This window comes from Telmatherina bonti, assembly GCF_933228915.1.
Source record: "Telmatherina bonti genome assembly, chromosome: 7".
NCBI classification, from domain to species: domain Eukaryota; kingdom Metazoa; phylum Chordata; class Actinopteri; order Atheriniformes; family Telmatherinidae; genus Telmatherina; species Telmatherina bonti.
In genome coordinates, this window is record NC_136625.1 from 31,753,688 (window position 1) to 31,771,198 (window position 17,511).

The 17,511-nt window shown below is 39.6% G+C and overlaps 1 protein-coding gene across 1 annotated transcript in view; it reads right to left on the bottom strand.

The window, feature by feature from the left end:
* Window positions 1-247: 247 nt before the first annotated feature.
* Window positions 248-17,511, bottom strand: part of LOC306757998 (vertebrate ancient opsin-like) — a gene marked incomplete at both ends in the record, with an annotated part of 110,612 nt that continues 93,348 nt past the window's right edge. The window contains one exon of the mRNA XM_079243205.1: window positions 248-529. Within this exon, the coding sequence (XP_079099331.1) occupies window positions 248-529 (282 nt within the window). The remainder of the gene's footprint in view (window positions 530-17,511) is intronic.

The window sequence follows — 17,511 nt, forward strand, 5'->3', positions numbered from 1 at the left end:
CAGCTTCTGCAGGTTTACTGCCTCAGATGTTTTTTTTTATAAAGTCCAGAGGCAGTCCAAGGCTTCCCTTTGCTATCAGTCTATCATCTGTGCCAGGCAGGACGGAGCTGATGCAACAGCCGCGATAAATCCACCTGAACTGGCAGGCTGCTGCTCGCTGAGCTTCAGCAACACAGCCCCCCACCCCCTCGCATTATTAATGACTTCCTGACTGGGGATTTTGAGATTTCACAGTAATAGCTAATCATCAGCCATCAAAATGGGCCACCAGTGATACAACGACAGGTTTGTTGTCTGAAGAGGGGGCTTTGCTGACATCAATGGTGGCTTCACAGGACTGGCCCAGCTGGGGAACAGTGGCAGCTGGTTGACCCAGTGACGCTACCATAAATAGGAGGTCGTTGGTTCGGCGGGGACCGGTGACTGCAGCCCCCCTCATGGCCTTGGTAGCAACCTTGGAGGAGCTCTTTAAGCTGGAGCCTCGGCGAGGAGTTTCACACTGCAGCAGAGCTTGGAAACATCTGTAAAACTGGGGTAAAAAGAATCATGTGATTAGACCAAAGTGGATTCAATTACAGGCTAAAACCTTAAGATTAATGTGTTTCTCTGCAGTAAATATCTGCTTTAAAGCTGTAACTGATATGTTGAGCATTCATTAGATTCATATTTGGACAAAGCTGCTGCTTCCTCCAGTGATGTATCGGTATTTCCCCACCTTTCTCCATCTCATGCTGCCTATTGAACCTTTGAGCAAACTGCACTTAATCATCTATTGATCTCTTTATATTGTTATTCACTGTCTGATAGAGACAGAAACATAAAGCGAAACAAATTATTCGGTTGAAAATGAAAAGGTCATTTGATGGCTTAACGGTCGCTGCGTTTTCCGTCGCATGACTGATCTTCCTAATGTGTGAATGTGTTACAACTAAAGGGTTGGGGAGAGAGAAAGAAAGAGTCAGAGTATGACAAACAGCAATGTACTGTACGATCTGGATCACAGGATCAATCATTTTCTCTACAAAGTTTAAATATCTAGTGGACTTATGGGAGGAGAAATTTATAATTAGTAGTTTGTGATGAAAGTTGTTTTTTGAAGAACATTGAAGAATATCATGCACTGTATTATAAGAGGGATTATGTAACTTCCTGACATTAAAATTTGGCATTCTGGATTTGGTTGATGACAAAGTGACCTCTGTCAAGTGTATACGTGGAGCTGGTGCTGCTCAGCGGCATGCAGGATGCAGGATGGATGGCGAATTAGCCGTTGATAGGGGGAGCGTGTGATGGGGAAAAAAGCAAAAGTTCCGTAGCGTGTCTTTAAACACATATAAATACAATTTTTCTTAAACTGCATCATTAACTGTGTCTCCATCCTCCCATGAATTGAGCGAAACTTAAATATCCCCCAAAAAAACTTAATGGAAACACCTAATTTCTGAAAACCTGTCGAATATCTCTGAAAAGATTTCACACTCTAATGAGGTGGTTTTCAGACATGTCCATGTAGAAGTATACTGAAAAGTGCAACGGAAACATGACGTAGGGAGTCATGTGATCAGCTACTTTTAAGTCTAGATGGCTTCTGGAGGACTTCTTTCTTCTGCTGATGACAACATCGATGACAGCAGTGGCGGCAAACGAAACTAAATGTTTTGTATCGCCTTTGTCTTCAAAGATTAGTCTTGCAGGATGAGATTTCATGACAGTAAAAGCTTGAGGCGTGTTTATGCTCCCCTTTGTGCATAACGGGGAAGTCCATGTTGTCTTAAGTTGCAGTTCCCGACATCATCCACTAGTGGACAGTGTTGAGTTTGGAATTCACTTCTGCATTTAGATGCTGGTTGGTAGCGGACTGCGATACTTACAACTATCCAAAAGCACCAGAAGATGTAGAAGAATGAAACTACAAAGTTTCCTGCTGTTCTCAGCTTCTTTCATGTATTTTTCAACCAGTTTTTGCGTCTTCTGCTTTGGTTTATTCTGTTTTCCTGTTGCGTGCAGGCTATACAACTTTAGCAACGATACTGTTCCTTTTTCTCCATCAGATAGCTAAGCTCCTCTAAAACTGAATACATTTTGCAGGTAAGATGGACCAAACTGTCCATCTGTTGGTCTTCTGCATAGAGCACAAATGGACATTTAAGCCCTCAACATCGTTCAACTGCAACACCTGCAACTGAAGCTGTTCTTGAAATTTTAGAAATTGTCCCTTTTAACCCTCTGGGGATCAATGGTATTTTAGAGAAATAAACCCGACTTTTTTTTTTCAGTTTAAATGCTGAGAAACACCACCTTTCAATGCCCCATAATGTCCTATACCTTGTTTTTTTATTTTTTCATTTTGAAATGAAACATCATAAACTGCTACGTAAATGAGGCTCCTTTGCTTAAATTAAGGAGTATTATAATTCTGAAGCATGACTAAAGCGACTGAAAGGGACTGAAGCACCGCAACTTTCTGAAATCACTGTCAGCTGCACACACTGTATCTGTTACCAAGTTATACATCTGTTACGACGCCGTCGTGTCGTTCATGTTGAAATAAACTACTTGAGTAATGCAAATGTTTGTTTGAGCAATTACGCATGGTATGCGTGCGTAAAAGCTGTTGTTTTCATAATTTATCGGCCTTGTAAATACAGGAGGCAGCTATCGACTGCTAATGACACCGATGCTGAGTGATTGACACTGTTTGGAGGCGTTTCCTGAGGCATCATCGGCTCTGATTGGACAAACACACGCGCCAAAGACAAAGGCTCTTATTGAAACACCTATTTTGACACAACACTGTATCGCTTATGAATGGGCTACAGGGATGCCGGAACTACCGTCTGAAAGCCCGGAGTCTCCCCATTAAGAGGGGGAAAAAAGTAAGTTTCTATCTGTCATGGTTCGACAGCTATGCTCGATTAAACACAACATGGTCCCTGGCATCGCCGATGATGCCGGCGTCCCCAGAGTGTTAATTTGGGAAAAACTATAATGGAAACTCAGGGTATGTTAATTGTTCCCCATCATACCTCCTGTTATTTAGCAACGGCTCATCTGAAACAGGAAGTGAACTGCAGACCCATACAGATAAAGGAACCACTGAAGAAAATGACACCGATTGCACAACTTTTACTTGTGTACTCATTAAGTTTTTGCACCTTATGAAGTAAAAGTTGTGCAATGGGATCCAAACCTTGTGAAATACCAAATATCCATGTAAACTCATAGGAAAACTAAGACCTAAGAAATCCCTCATTTAGAACCTTGACAGCTGTTTTTTTCTCCGATACAAGCCCGATTTCTTTAACCAGGGGAATCTGACAGAGCAGGTTTCACACCTGGAAGCTGCCTGAGGCACCGACACTCAAAAGCCGACTGGAGATACTATATTAATGAATCATTATGTATGGTTTAGTTATAAATGTAACTGCACTCTGCTCTGCTGGCCCCTGGGCCTTTCCCATGGACCACTTTTCAGATTTGGGGCCTACTTTTCAGTGTTTTCTCCACTTAGATTTATATTTTTGGTCCAGAAACGAAACATATGGTCCTTCCAGTCATTGGCGAGCTTCTCCAACCTTCCTAACACCACAGTCCCAGAAGACTGTTTGACATACAGTTGGAAAACGAAGTGCAGCTACTGCTAGAAAAAAAAAAAAAAAAACTCTCTTTTACATACATTTTCTAAGAGATTCATCTAGGTCAGTGGCTCAAAAAATCAGGTTAGTGGACACCCAGGGGGTTGTGGCTCTCTTAAGTAAAAATATGCAGAGGAGCAAAGTTGAATAAATTATATTAAAGTCTGGAAAAATAAACAACCTTGCTATAATGCTGACCCCAATCATTTATTTATTCCACGCGATTGACTTCGCAGTGATTAGTTGTGAAGCAGCAGTTGCAGCGTTGGTCTCCATGGTGCTGCGAGGCAGCCGCGGATAAACACAAGAACTCTTCAGAGATAAGAGGTGAGGACCTCCGCTGTTTTCTCTGTGTCTGTATCTCCAAAGAGCCAATAAAGGAAGAGAAGCCGAGGCTCGTTCGTCCACTCTGGGCTGCAGAGGTTTAATTTGCAATGAAAAGGAAAAACAAAGACAGGACTCAAGCTTGCGGTACTGTGCTGTAGCTTTAGAGGAGAACTGACTTGGGACACAGAAATGCTTTCTACATCATAAACAGTCAAAAATTCTCTTTATCCAGCCTGATTCAAAGAAGAACAGCAAAAACCAGGCCACTGCTGGACAATTCTTCATTAGGAAAGGTGGGAAATGTAATATTACATATCTTTGTGAGACTAAAAAACATTAAATTATTTCATAATGTTTTGTTTATACTGAGATCTTCAAAAACACATCCAATCATTGTCTTTCACACACTCACACAGGTAATGCACACAAAGCAGTTTGACCATTTCAGACAGGTAACACATTAGAAGAACCATAGAAGAAGACACAATACAGAGCCACAATGTAGAAGTAGCTTCCCGCTGCATCCATTCGCAGATGAAGACATGTTTATGTCTGGGAGAATTTTGGTCACTGGAGGCCACCGTCCAATCCCAATTCTACAACCATAATGTCATTTTATTCATCAAGATGTCAGTCATTTTTACACACTCATGAGCATCTTTTATCCAGAACTCTTTAACTCTCATTTGTGAGTTTTTTGGGGGTTTTTTTGTGCTCCAACTTGGCCTTCATCCCAGATTTCCTTATATGGTCAAAATCTCCAGGCAGTGCACCCCACATAAAGCGTGCATATTATCCACTGACTGTTTGAAAAGCAGACAGTTTTGCTCTGCAAGCAGCGATTGATCTGTGACTTGATCTCGGAGCAAAGCACTTCGCGATCGCTTGCTTCAGATGCATCTCAGAAAATATCTTTTGGTCAACAGAACAATTTGACCCTACTTGGCTTCCCTTCAAACGTTCCAGTCTCAGACCAGAAGATTAAACCACTTTAGTTACTACCTAAATATTTGTAGGCAAACTTTTAAATGTCACCCAACAGTGCTTTAATAGTTCCTTAACCATTTAAAAAAGATGGGAGAAAAGTTTAATTTCTTTTGATCCGAAGTCTTTATTTGGCCCTTTTCCTAAAATGTAAAATATAGCAGAAAAATTTTTGTTAGCATTTTTATCATTTCTTACTGTCTGATATGTCCAAAGTGTTGTAGCATCGTCTTCTGGCTCCTGGTATTCATCATGGGGAGGGAATCAGGAATCAGATTGTTTACCATAAAGTGATGCAAAAGGTTTCAGAAACTGTATGCATGACATATATGGCATTGAAGGGTTAGTGTTTATACCTCAGCATTGATCTGTCACATCACAAAATACAAATAAAGTCAGGATTTTCATTTATTAGAAAAACAAAACTGAAGCAATCTTTCAAAAAAACAGGAAAAAAGAAATGTTTCCTTTAACTGGTTTGAACCACATAACAGGCAGGAGGCCACGTTACTGAATAACACTGATGGCAATTCAGTACAGGAAATTTGTGTGTGTGTGTGTGTGTGTGTGTGTGTGTGTGCGTGCACTGGAAAGAACAACAAGAAACAACTGCAGTGGACACCCACAAAAGGAACACTGACAGAGCTCCTGTTTATTACTTTAATCCCTGGAATGACGGGGTTTCATGTGACATCCGAAAGCAGCCGCTGAGTCTTATTATTTTAATATTTCCTAAGTCTTTCAATGATGTTCCCATCTTTCCTCATAAATATCATCAACTTACCTGAAAAATCATTAAAAAACTTTGCAACTCGTGGTCATTTCTTCACTCTTTTTTAACCAACAATGGAAACGGGCTCCTGACAAACACCTATGGGGCATTAAAAGTGATGTTTTTCCAAGCGAAGCAGCACAGTGACAGAGTTCATAGAAGGATTATAAGCAATTACTTGTGTGTATCATGGCAATATTAGTTTAAAGACAATGACAACATGAGTGCATGATGAGATCCTGACCTGAAGCTGCTGTTGCAACCAAGGTTTTTTTGTAATCAAGATTAACCCATAAAGCTTTTTAATACCAGTTTAATACCAGTTTATTATGCTCTGTAAATCTCATCACTAGTTGAACCTATTTAAACAAGCATGGTAAATTTCCCTGAAGTCTTCTGCCGTCATCCAGACTAACAATGATGTTCATGATACAGCATTTTACATTCTTACTGCGATGAAAAAAACTAGATAAATGTTAACTTTGATCTGCTGAAGAAAAGAAGTTATTATCATTAAGAAATGATAGAACAGGTATTCAGTGATTCCACTTTATTCTTTACAGGTCTACACCGCCACAAATATCACATTCTGACCAGCTGCAAGGAATAAAACACATCAAAATATTTCACTAAAAGAAAGGACAGGCTGTCTCTAAGGTACAGAGCAAAGGCATTGAAATGTATACACCATCTGTCGGGGCATAATAAATAGTGAATGAAACCCTGGATACATTTTTTTTAATCCAAGAAACAGATCTTTATGTCTCAAGATTGTGATTTTATGCATATTTTCCCATATTACACAAACCTCTACATGAATCACAGCCCCATTGTTACCGGGCTCAAAAGCAAGCATCTCATCATGCTGATGGACAGATAGCACGATTCTGAATAATTGAAGACCCCGACCACAGGCTGAAAGCACAACAATGCATCCAGATTACTCGTGTCAACTTAAAATTTGAGGCATGTCTGTTAATATCTGTGACATATTCACAACACAAAAGGATGGAGTGAAAAGACAATTTAAATCATTTTCAGCTCTTTTGTCTGAGTTCATGTTGATGCGATCCATGAACAGATGCAACTCCTGAGTAAACGTAGTATACTTAGTATACGTTCAGTGTCATGTATACTTATAGTCTACTACATTTTCCCATGAGTGCAATATGACATGAGACGCTTTTACAGCACCTTGTAACGTTGGAAAAAGTCAAAATAAGAATTGTAAAGCATTAAAAATGAAGATACATCATTTATTGACGGATATTAAAACAGGTTGATGCTGGTACGATGGTGTCTTTCCAGAATAATAATGTGATGTTGATGATGGAAGAGTTGGAAAGCAGTCCAAGTATGAGTAATAATGCTCAGGTTGCTAACTGCTTTTAGTAAACGTTAGACATTTTACTCATCATGAAATAACCCACTCAAAGACAGGACAGCCTCTTTCCGGGACTTATTATGAAATGTTTACTTGCTATTTGAATTTGTGCTTTTCATTGTGAATTGGCAACTTTGCAGATTCAAATTTAATTAAAGAAAATTGATGTTTTATTTGTGTCGTCCAAGATGAAAATCTCAAATATTAAATCATAAAAAAATGAACCCTCAGCTTAACAACAATATGAAATACTACACAGCACAATGATTAATTCAGCAAAAGATGAGCAAAAACACAGAGGTGGTGTGTGAAATACAAAGTGCACCCAGTGGTTCAAAAGTATCAGTCAATAAAAAATACTTTATAAATCCTAGACCAGTCCACAGACTGGCCACCTTTACTGGGAAAAACTCCAGCTTCTCCACAACTCTGAATTGGACAAAATCCTATTCAAAAAAAGGGAGAAAAAGACATTTTGATCCTGATAAGGAACTGCTTTTTGTATTTAACCAATACTAGTTAGACTCGGGCCCTTGATGGACTGGCAACTGGTCCAGGGTGTACCCTGTATCATACCAATTACTGCTGGATAACCTCCAGCTTCCCCGTGACCCTTAACTGGACTAAACCGTTTTAAAAAAAAAAACAAAAAAAACCTATCAATTCTAATGAGGAAATTTCTCCTTGCATTTAACCTAGAGTAGTTATACGAGTAGCGGTGAACTCCTTTAGTATTCAGGGAGCATTTGGGGGCAGGTTTAGGCCTTCCTCAGAGGTTCACTGTGATTCACCTTCTTGTCAGTCCAGAGATTTAAACTGGGTTCCTGCAGCCCCAAAGTCATCTTCTCTAACCAAGCAGCCACCACTGCCTACTAACTAATCACCATAATGTATGTCAAGCATGATAATTACAATTTTATTGGTCTCTCAGCTTCACTTTATTTATACCTTCATGCACATTTGTTTGGCTGTGACTTGATTTTCATTCATTCAGACGATTACATTCAACAGAAATGCAGCATTGAAGAACATGATGAACTCAAAAGAAAAGAACTAAAACATTATCATCTTTGTGGAGGAAACGTGGCCCACTCATTTTAAAGTGTTTGAAGAGGTTTGATGCATTAGAAAATGCAGTTTAGACTGTTACTGGGTCATTGCAACATTTTGATTCTTCAGTAATTCTGTTGTAGATTTGCTGCCTTGTTTATTTGTTGTTCTGCTTTGTAACATAATTCCAGCAACGTTTTAGCTGTCAGGATAACAGATTCACATATGAACAGAATATTTTGGTAAAAGGAGGCGTAGACGGTTGACTAAATGACTGTAAGGTGTCCAGGTCTGTGGCTGCAAAACAAGTCCAAATTATCAATCCTCCACCTCCGTGCTTGACAGGTAGAGGTGTTTGCGCCAATATGCTCCAAACTTTGACTCTACTTTGTCTAAACAAAGAACAATGGGTATGGTTACACAATGTTTTCTAATTTGGAATTATTAATTTGGAATTTAAAAAATTCCGTATTCTCCTCTTGGTTTTTATGGAAATAATTCCAAATGGAGGTTTACATGGAAACACATCCTTAAAGAGGTGCTATTATGGTATTTGGAGTTTTCTGAGCTTTCTACTGTGTTACAGGGTTGAATCCTCCTCAGACATGTGAACGACACTGTTTTTTATCACCTAAACACATGTTTGAGTTTGAGTTTGAGTTTGAGTTTGAGTTCCAGCACGCTCTCCTTTTGGTTTCCGTGGCAACGAAAAACGCGTCGTTTTAGAGAGTTTTTTCTACTTGGAAATCCTTGTGACGTCCCGGGGGATAAGGTTCGGTGATTGGTTACCTTCTACTGGTTAACAAGGGCATGTACAAATACATCAGGCGGGTGGAAAACGTCGGATAAAGTTATTTCCAACGATGGCTGGTGAGTTCACCAAAGAGAGACATCCTGCTGCATTTGTTGCTGTGGGTTGCTGTTTTCCACTTTGTTTTCAGGCTCTGATTCAGGTTCCAACATGTAGGGCTGTATGCTATGTGCTGACATTGTATTTTGTTTTTTTTATTGAGTTCATATTAGCCTAATCCTTCTGTTTATGAGATGTTACAATGACGGCGAAAGCAGGTGTGGTGCGCGCTCCCGATATAGCGCGGTGGCGGGAGGCGGGGCTTAATGCGGAAGAGTCTCAATCCACTCGTTTTGCCCACAGGCTGATCTGACAGCCTACGGAGAGGGTCGGTCGGAAGTAAATAAAGCGATTTGTGACAATAACTCGATCAATCCCAGCCCTTCTGGTCTCAGAAATAAAAATAAATGAGTCTGAAATGCACATAATAGTTCCACTTTAATTCCACTTTAGGACAGTGGGTTGGGAGGGGTTTTGATTGGACAGAGGGTGGATGTGTCATAGGACGTATAGTGGAAGTAAACAAATTTAGCTCCATGCTTCTCGTCTTTTCGGTCACAACCATAGACTGTACGTAAATAGATGGACGTAGCCTCCGTAACTTCACCCGTAGGTTTATGAAGAGCCGAATTGAAGCTCGGTGGGCAGTTCCTACCGTCACCATGTTGGCAGCATCATGCGCGTCCTCTCACCCAGAAAATACAAATATGGACAAAGAGGTGGAGCTGAGAGGGGGGCTGAGCATCATGGTGGATGATTGACATCGAACGAACGCCAAGTCACGTTGTTAACCGGCTAAAAACTGCGGTTGTTCTACGTTCTTCTTACTTGAAGCGGGAGATCAGGCACCTGTCAATCAAAAGGACACGCCCCTAAATGTGTCTAACTTCCCCTTCACTCCCCCTGTGAGGGCTTAAGCCCCACATTGTTTCCTTACCTGGAAGATGAAAGGCGTGGCAAAGGGCTGAGGAGTCTTAAATCTCAATGCCAGCTCATAAGGTTCTACCATGTGCTGCCGGGTCACGGGGGTTTTTTTAGCTTGGCTAGGTCTTGGAGCTTTGTTTGGTTATTGTTAGTCATTTTGTTTTTTCCTCTCTGTGCAATTTGGTTTGGCCGAAGTGCTATATAAGTTACCCTTATGTGTTTTTGTGGGGGGGTCAGTTTTTCTTTAGTTGAGTTGAACAGTTCAGTTCGTTATGTTTAGTTAACCCCTTTTTAAAGATTGGTTAGTTTATTCATTTCTTTGGAATTTTGCATTTGTTTTGTAACAATAAAAGCCCAGGTTTTTTGAAATTGCATCTGTGTCCTCATGGCTTTACCGTTTGGTCCCTGACACCCCCCCACAGTTGTCATGAAGGTAAACCTGACCTATTAAACCGAAAATGGATTTGGGACTGCAGTTTTCTGCACTTCCGCATAGGCTTCACTTTTAACCGCTGGAGGTTGCCGCTTGGTCACAACATCGAAAACTACATAATAAGTCTCAGTTTTGCCCTTATATTGATTATAATTTTGAAGCAGCAGCTCGACACTAGGATACTACTTCACTTTTTTCAGCAACTAAGAAAGAGAAGGAAGAGTACCAAAGACAGAGGCAAAACAACGCACAGAATAAGGTTTACATGATAAATCTTTTCGGATTTAAAATGCAAATAAACCAGCCACTTACTTCGGAATTAAGTTTTCGTCCAAATTGAGTTTTTCATTCGGAATTAAGAGCTTAAAAGTTCATTTTTCTTCATTTTAAACCAGAATAAACTTTTATTCAGAATAAAGAATTAAAACACTTGTGTAAACACGGCCATTGCTCCATAAGTTCCTGTAGTTTGTTCAGTTGCAACCTTCTGCTGCTATAATACTTCTCCCATCTTTCTTTTCCTCTTTCCAAACTACTGATACTCGTTGTACTGCCATGAACTTTAAATTTCATGACATTTTTGTTTTTGCAGTTTTCTTGCTGGGATGTCTACTCTCACAATGATGGACTCTAAGAAGTTTGGGAATGAGCCTTTTCAGATTCATGAGCAGGAAGAATTGCTTGTCAGAGATGATTGTCGATGTCTTTCCTCCCTGGCATTGTGTTAACGTACACCTGAATGCTCCAGACAGACAAACTGACTACCTCTTTTTAGAGGTGCTCACACTCACTGATAATCAGTTAATCAAGTATATTTCATGGATGATACCCAGCTGCCATTTAAACTCCTAATTCCCATAGACACAGGCAGAGTGGACTTAGATTTCCATACACTGCTTCTGCATTTTGAGTTAGCTTTTGTCGTATAAATCATTAGTGGGTGTAGTACGTCCCATGTGGTTTATCTCAAATTGTATTTAATTAAGTCATGATACATAAAACTTTACAAAATAAAAAAAACATTCTTTTGAAATTGTAAAGCTTAAAACTTTAAAGCAAAGCAATTTTTTTTTAAACTTTACCTTTTTATGACCTAAGTACTACTGTTTGAAACTTATCAGAAACCTTGATTTTTTTAACAACAGCATGAGCTCATCTGCTGAGAATTTGTAGTCATTTGACTCTGAACTTTTCCTACACATCACTGTCTGTCAAATGCTTGCTGCGTAGGAAGAGATGCAGAGAGGGAGAGAGAATGAGAGAAACGCCTCAGGACATAAGCAGACATTCTGCTCACACTATCTGCGAGCAACACATTCGTCCCCATTGTCAGTCTGCCCGTAACCTTTAGGTCATCCGAAAGAGAAGACTAGCAAGGAGCTGTAGAGAAGCAAGAATATCAACACCTCTGTGTGGCGCCGGCATACACTCCCAGCTCCCCCTCTGTGTGTCCAAACAGCACGCCGAAGACGGGGCTGAAAGAAGACGCTGTGGTGGAAGGTAAAAAGACAAACGGCAGAGGAAGAAGTTAGTTAAGTTGCAGAGGATACGAGGCTGTGGTCGGAAAGGTGAAGGCAGTGACAGATGAAATGATGAAGCATGGCAGGGAGATTGAGGGAAAGAGATGCACTGACAGAAAGTCTAGGAGAGAGTAGTAGATGAGTCAGGAAAGGTAATCTCAGACTGGACTCGCTGGGTCTGGATGATGCCCTGTGATCTGACCTGATCCTTCACAGCTGGAAGATGTCGACTGAAGGGTCAAATTGCCTCCAACCATAAGTTCTTTTTTTTTTCTTTTAGCCCGAGGAATCAGCTTGGATTGACTGTTGACTGCTTTTATATGATGGTGCACATGCTGAATTTACACATGATTGCATTTCAAGTGGAAATATTGATTTTTATTTGTAGTACTAGAGCCCACCATCATGCATTTGCTGCTCTCAACTCAAACCGTGCTGTAAGTTTTCACTACATAACACTTAAAGCAGTTAAAGGGTTTTAAATGAAGTGAGTCAATGGTGAGAAGCATCACGCTTCTTTCCTAAGCAACGGCAGATAACCCACCACTTCACCTGACAACTGCTTGACTTAATTTGATTCAGTAAACTCCCCAGTGTTGGAGAGTATCATGCAGTCCACAGAGTGCAACGGGAAAAATTAATAGATCTGAGAGCTGTCGCACGGAAACCTGTGGAGAGAATGACAATCATCTCACTTGGGATTTCCTGCCGCTCTCCTCTCAATTCAGCACAGCTCTGCTCGTGTTTATACCGTAAATCAATCATTTTCTCCCACAGATGTGAGGAATGGAACACGTCTCATTTTGTCGATTTCCTGCAAACTGTAGATTGGAAGGAAAGAGCTGGAAGAGCCGCTGACTTATAACTTCCTGAACACTGACTGCTTGTTTTTAACCTAATATACTTGTTGATGAGGCAGTTCAACAGCTTTGTCCAAGAAATAAGTTACAAATGTAAAGGGAGCATCCAGAACTGTGTGCAGATGTTCCAGATATAAAAATAAGGCAGTGTGGTTATTCACTTTCCTGTTTTCGTATGTCGATTCAGATCATTTGAAACCTGTTTGTATTTACTAAAACCGATGGATCACATCAAACAGTGAATGAGTTATTTGGTTCAGTCTACTTGTTGAAGTTATTGTATTAATTCCTGTAAAGTACCACTTCATAAGTTTCCCGCTCAGTGCTTTTATAACTAATCTTAATGGAATACTGATATTTATAATGTACATTCCTGGAGCCTTATTGTTGCCCAGCAGCATCCCACAGCTGAGAAACTGCACTTTATAACACTTTTTTCTAACCTGAGGCATCATGTGCTGCCTTTTGCATTTTGATTTCTGACACTGTATCATACACCACCAGCTGAACATCAACACATTGATGGTTTATGAAGGTGCAACTTGGCTGCATTAGCACAGAAAGGGGGAACATTTCCAGAGGAGAAAAAGTGACTAAGTCTGAGATAAAGCAAAAGTTGATATCAGATGGACTTTTCCCAGCTGAATAGATCTCAGAGAAGAGACAGGATGCAAGAGGTATGCGGCATTAGTCGCTGTTAGAAGAAAAAGTGGAAAAATCTGCCAAAGTACTATAATGCAGATTTAACCCATTGACATATATTGCCTACAAACCGTTTCTGGCCTTTTTTATTTTAATTTGTTTTATCTACTAACTTATCTATTTATTTATTTACTATTAAATATGTACTTATTATTACTTTTTTTTTTAAATATTCAACTGTATTTGACTTATTTCACTTATGATAAATGATAAAACAAAATGTATTTCAGGAGGTTATGGGAGTTACATGCAATTATAAATTGTCCAGGTTATGCTCATTGCTCTTATAGTTACAGTGGGGATCAAAAGTTTGGGCACCCCTAGTAAAAATTTATTTTTATGTTAAAAAAAAGGAGCCAACAAAAGATGGAAAATCTACAAAAGGCATCAAATTACAGATTAGACATTCCTCTAACATGTAAAAAAAAAAAAAAGTTAGATCTTATTTCCATCATTTAACCTTTCAAAATACCAGAACACAAAAAATGGCATCTGCAAAAGTTTGGGCACCATGCAGAGTTAGTACTTTGTATATCTTGTATTGCCCTTTGGCAATTATGACAGCTTGTAAATGCTTTTTATAGCCAGCCAATAGTCTTTCAAATCTTGTTTGAGGGATCTTCGCCCATTCTTCCTTGCAAAAGTCTTCCAGATCTTTCAGATTCTGGGCCATCTGTGATGCACTGCTCTTTTAAGGTCTATCCATAGACTTTCAATTATGTTGAGGTCAGGAGATTGTGAAAGCCATGGGAAAACCTTCAGGTTAGGCCTCTTGATGTAATCCACCCTGGATTTTGAGGTGTGCTTAGGATCATTATCCATTTGTAGAAGCCATCCTCTCTTTAACTGCAGCTTTTTCACAGATGGCATTAGGTTAGCATCCAAAATTTTCTGGAATCCCATTGAATCCATTTTTCCTTCTAGTCGTGACATGTTCCCATTGCCACTGGCTGCAATACAACCCCAAAGCATAATTGATCCACCCCCATGCTTAACAGTTGGAAAGAGATTCTTTTCATTAAATTCTGTGCCCTTTCTTTTCCAAATGTACCTGTGCTCATTCCGACCAAAAAGTTCAATTTTAACCTCATTAATCCACAGAACTTGTTTCCAAAATGCATCAGGCTTGTCTATATGTTCCTTTGCAAACTTCAAATGCAGATTTTTGTGGTTAGGATGTAAAAAAGACTTTCCGTCTGATGACTCTTCCATGAAGGCCATATTTGTACAAGTACCTGCATGGTGTATCATAACTCCAGTATTAGCCAGATCTCCCTGGAGGGCTTGTGCAGTCAAACTTGGGTTTTGACTTGCTTTTCTTGCAATCTTGCGAGCTGTTCTGTCTGATATTTTTCTTGGTCTTCCAGATCTTGCTTTAACTTCCACTGTTCCCAATGACCACCATTTCTTGATTACATTCCGAACAGAGGATATTAGCATCTGAAAACACTTTACTATTTTCTTACACCCTTCTCCTGCTTTGGGAGCATCAACTATTTTCAGTTTCAGTGTTCTTGACAGCTGCTTAGAGGAACCCATGGTGCCGATTGTTGAGGCAAGGTCAGATGAGTCTGGGCATTTAAAACCTTTGAGATTGACATCATCTCGTCTTTCCAGACACTAATTTGCAAACAATCCAGGACACTGTCAGGTGCTCAGCGGTCCAAATGTGGGAGTACAAGATGCTAACTCTGCAGGGTGCCCAAACTTTTGCAGGCACCATTTTTTGTTTTCTGTTATTTTAAAAGTTTAAATGATGGAAATAAGATCAAACCTTTTTTGACATGTTAGAAGAATGTCTAATCTGTAATTTGATACCTTTTGAAGATTTTCCATCTTTTGTTAGCTCCTTTTTTTTTTAACATTAAGCTAAATTTTTACCAGCGGTGCCCAAACTTTTGATCCCCACTGTATGGGTAGTCTAGCCAACCATTACTTATGTAGCAATGGGGATGTTACCTGATGCACTGAGAAGTACCTCGCACTACTTCTCTAATATATTAATGTATAAATATACGCCAATATTGCAGTCTCTAACTTATGTCTCCTTTTTTCCACAGGTCTTCCTGAATAAGTGCAGTTGTACATGTTGATCTGTCTTTCCTGTCCTCTCCACCCCAACCAGTCAAGGCAGATGGCTGCCCTCCCTGAGCCGGGTTCTGCCGGAGGTTTTCTTCCTGTTAAATGGGAGTTTTTTCCTTCCCACTGTCGCCACGTGCAGCTCAGGATGGGGGATTGGATCGAAGTCATGACTCGATGCAATCAGTTGCTCGAAATGATGTGTATGTTGGTTCATGTATGTAAAGTGCCCTGTGACAATAATGTTGTGAAGTGGCGCTATACAAATAAAGTTGAATTGAATTGAATTGAATAAACACTTTTTCTGCACTTAAATACATATATTTATCTGATGTGACGTATTTCCTGATCTTGCATCCTAAATAGCATTTATCTTATGATCTGCCAGCATCCCAGTGAAACCTACAGTTTCTTTGTTCACCATCTATCGCTACAACGTTCCAAGACCTTTGCTTAACCTGCAGACTTTTACCTGAACTTGACTCTTGTCATTCCCCAAGAATCAGTGCAGCTACCAAAGCAGCTCTTCACTACCTGCCAACTGCAACGCTTCACTCTTACTTTTGTGAAAACAATTTAAGGTCAAGAAAATATTGTCTGCGCTTGTGATTTTCTTTTACTGACAGCCCCTAAGGTTTGTTCTGATCTTGGCAAAAAGCCTTTTTTATTTTCAGACCCTGCCGCCAGGAACAGCTTACAAACTCCCTTAAAACTGCAGGAGCTGATCTCAGTTGTGCTGTAAAGAGTTTGAAAGCTGACTCAATATATGTCTCTATTTGCTTGTCCAGCTAACTAGGCATTCACTTTTCACTTGTTCTTTTCGGATAATAATATTTTATGTCTCCTATATGGTGTATCTTTTATATGGTTGTTTTAATGATTAATGTCTGTACTAGAACTTGGACTGCTGCTTTCTTGGGTGGCACTCCCTTGAAATAGAAATCTTGCAATCTAAATGGGATTTGGTAAAATAAAGTTTAAATAAAAAGAAGAAATAAATTTAAGTCCTTGGGTTGCTGGTTATTATTTGCCAATCAATGATGCATGAGGCTAAACAAGCACTAGATTATGTGCAGTTCTGTCACTGAAAACTTGATGATAAAGAAATATTTGCCATTGACCATATCTTTCTGTTATTGCAGTTCAGGTGGTTGCTGATCATTTTAACCAAATGGACCATTTTCTTCTAGTCAGTATATTCCCCTTAAGCCAAGGTACTTAAGGGGAACAGTCACATGGCATCTACTGTCATAGTCCATACAGAGACCTCAGTCGACACTCAGCTCTGAATTCTTACTGTTTTGTTGGGGTTAAATTCAGCATTCACTCCAACATTTAACTGATTTAAAAAACATGCATGCACAAGGACTAATGGAGTTGAACCGCCAGACTGAAATGCTTAATAAAGCCTGTTTCCATCAGCTCGTGAGTTCTCTGACTAAAAGGAAGCAACGCCTGCAAGCTGGTTCAGGCAAACAACTCAAGTTGTTGTGCTGCATTCCATGTGATCTGCTACAAATGTTCATGCTTCATATCGAACATACCAATCCAGTCTGGGTCGTCCATTTAAGGTGCATTCTTCCTGCCTTACTGTTTGCTTTATGGTAGCTGGCTATGCCTTCATAATCACGACATATTGCCTGCTTTTGATTTGTTTGTATTGTCTGTCTTGCTGGCTTGCAGGCATCGCTTCATGGATATTGTTTTCTTTACTGTTAATGACTTAGGTTGAAAAGTCTTAAAGTGTGGGCTGTATATAAAATATTTAAACATTAGACTACAAAATAAAAACAAAACAACTTTTATAATATTTAATTTATTTTGATTGCGTATGTACAAGCTCATTAAATTTTGTTAATGCCACAGAAGAAGCAGCTGTGACCTGTTTTTGTAATAATTAAATACAATAAAACCATATTTTTTTCCTGGCTTCAGTTTAATGTTATCCATAGTGGGTCAACAGGTACAAGGTAAAAAAAAAAATCACTGTG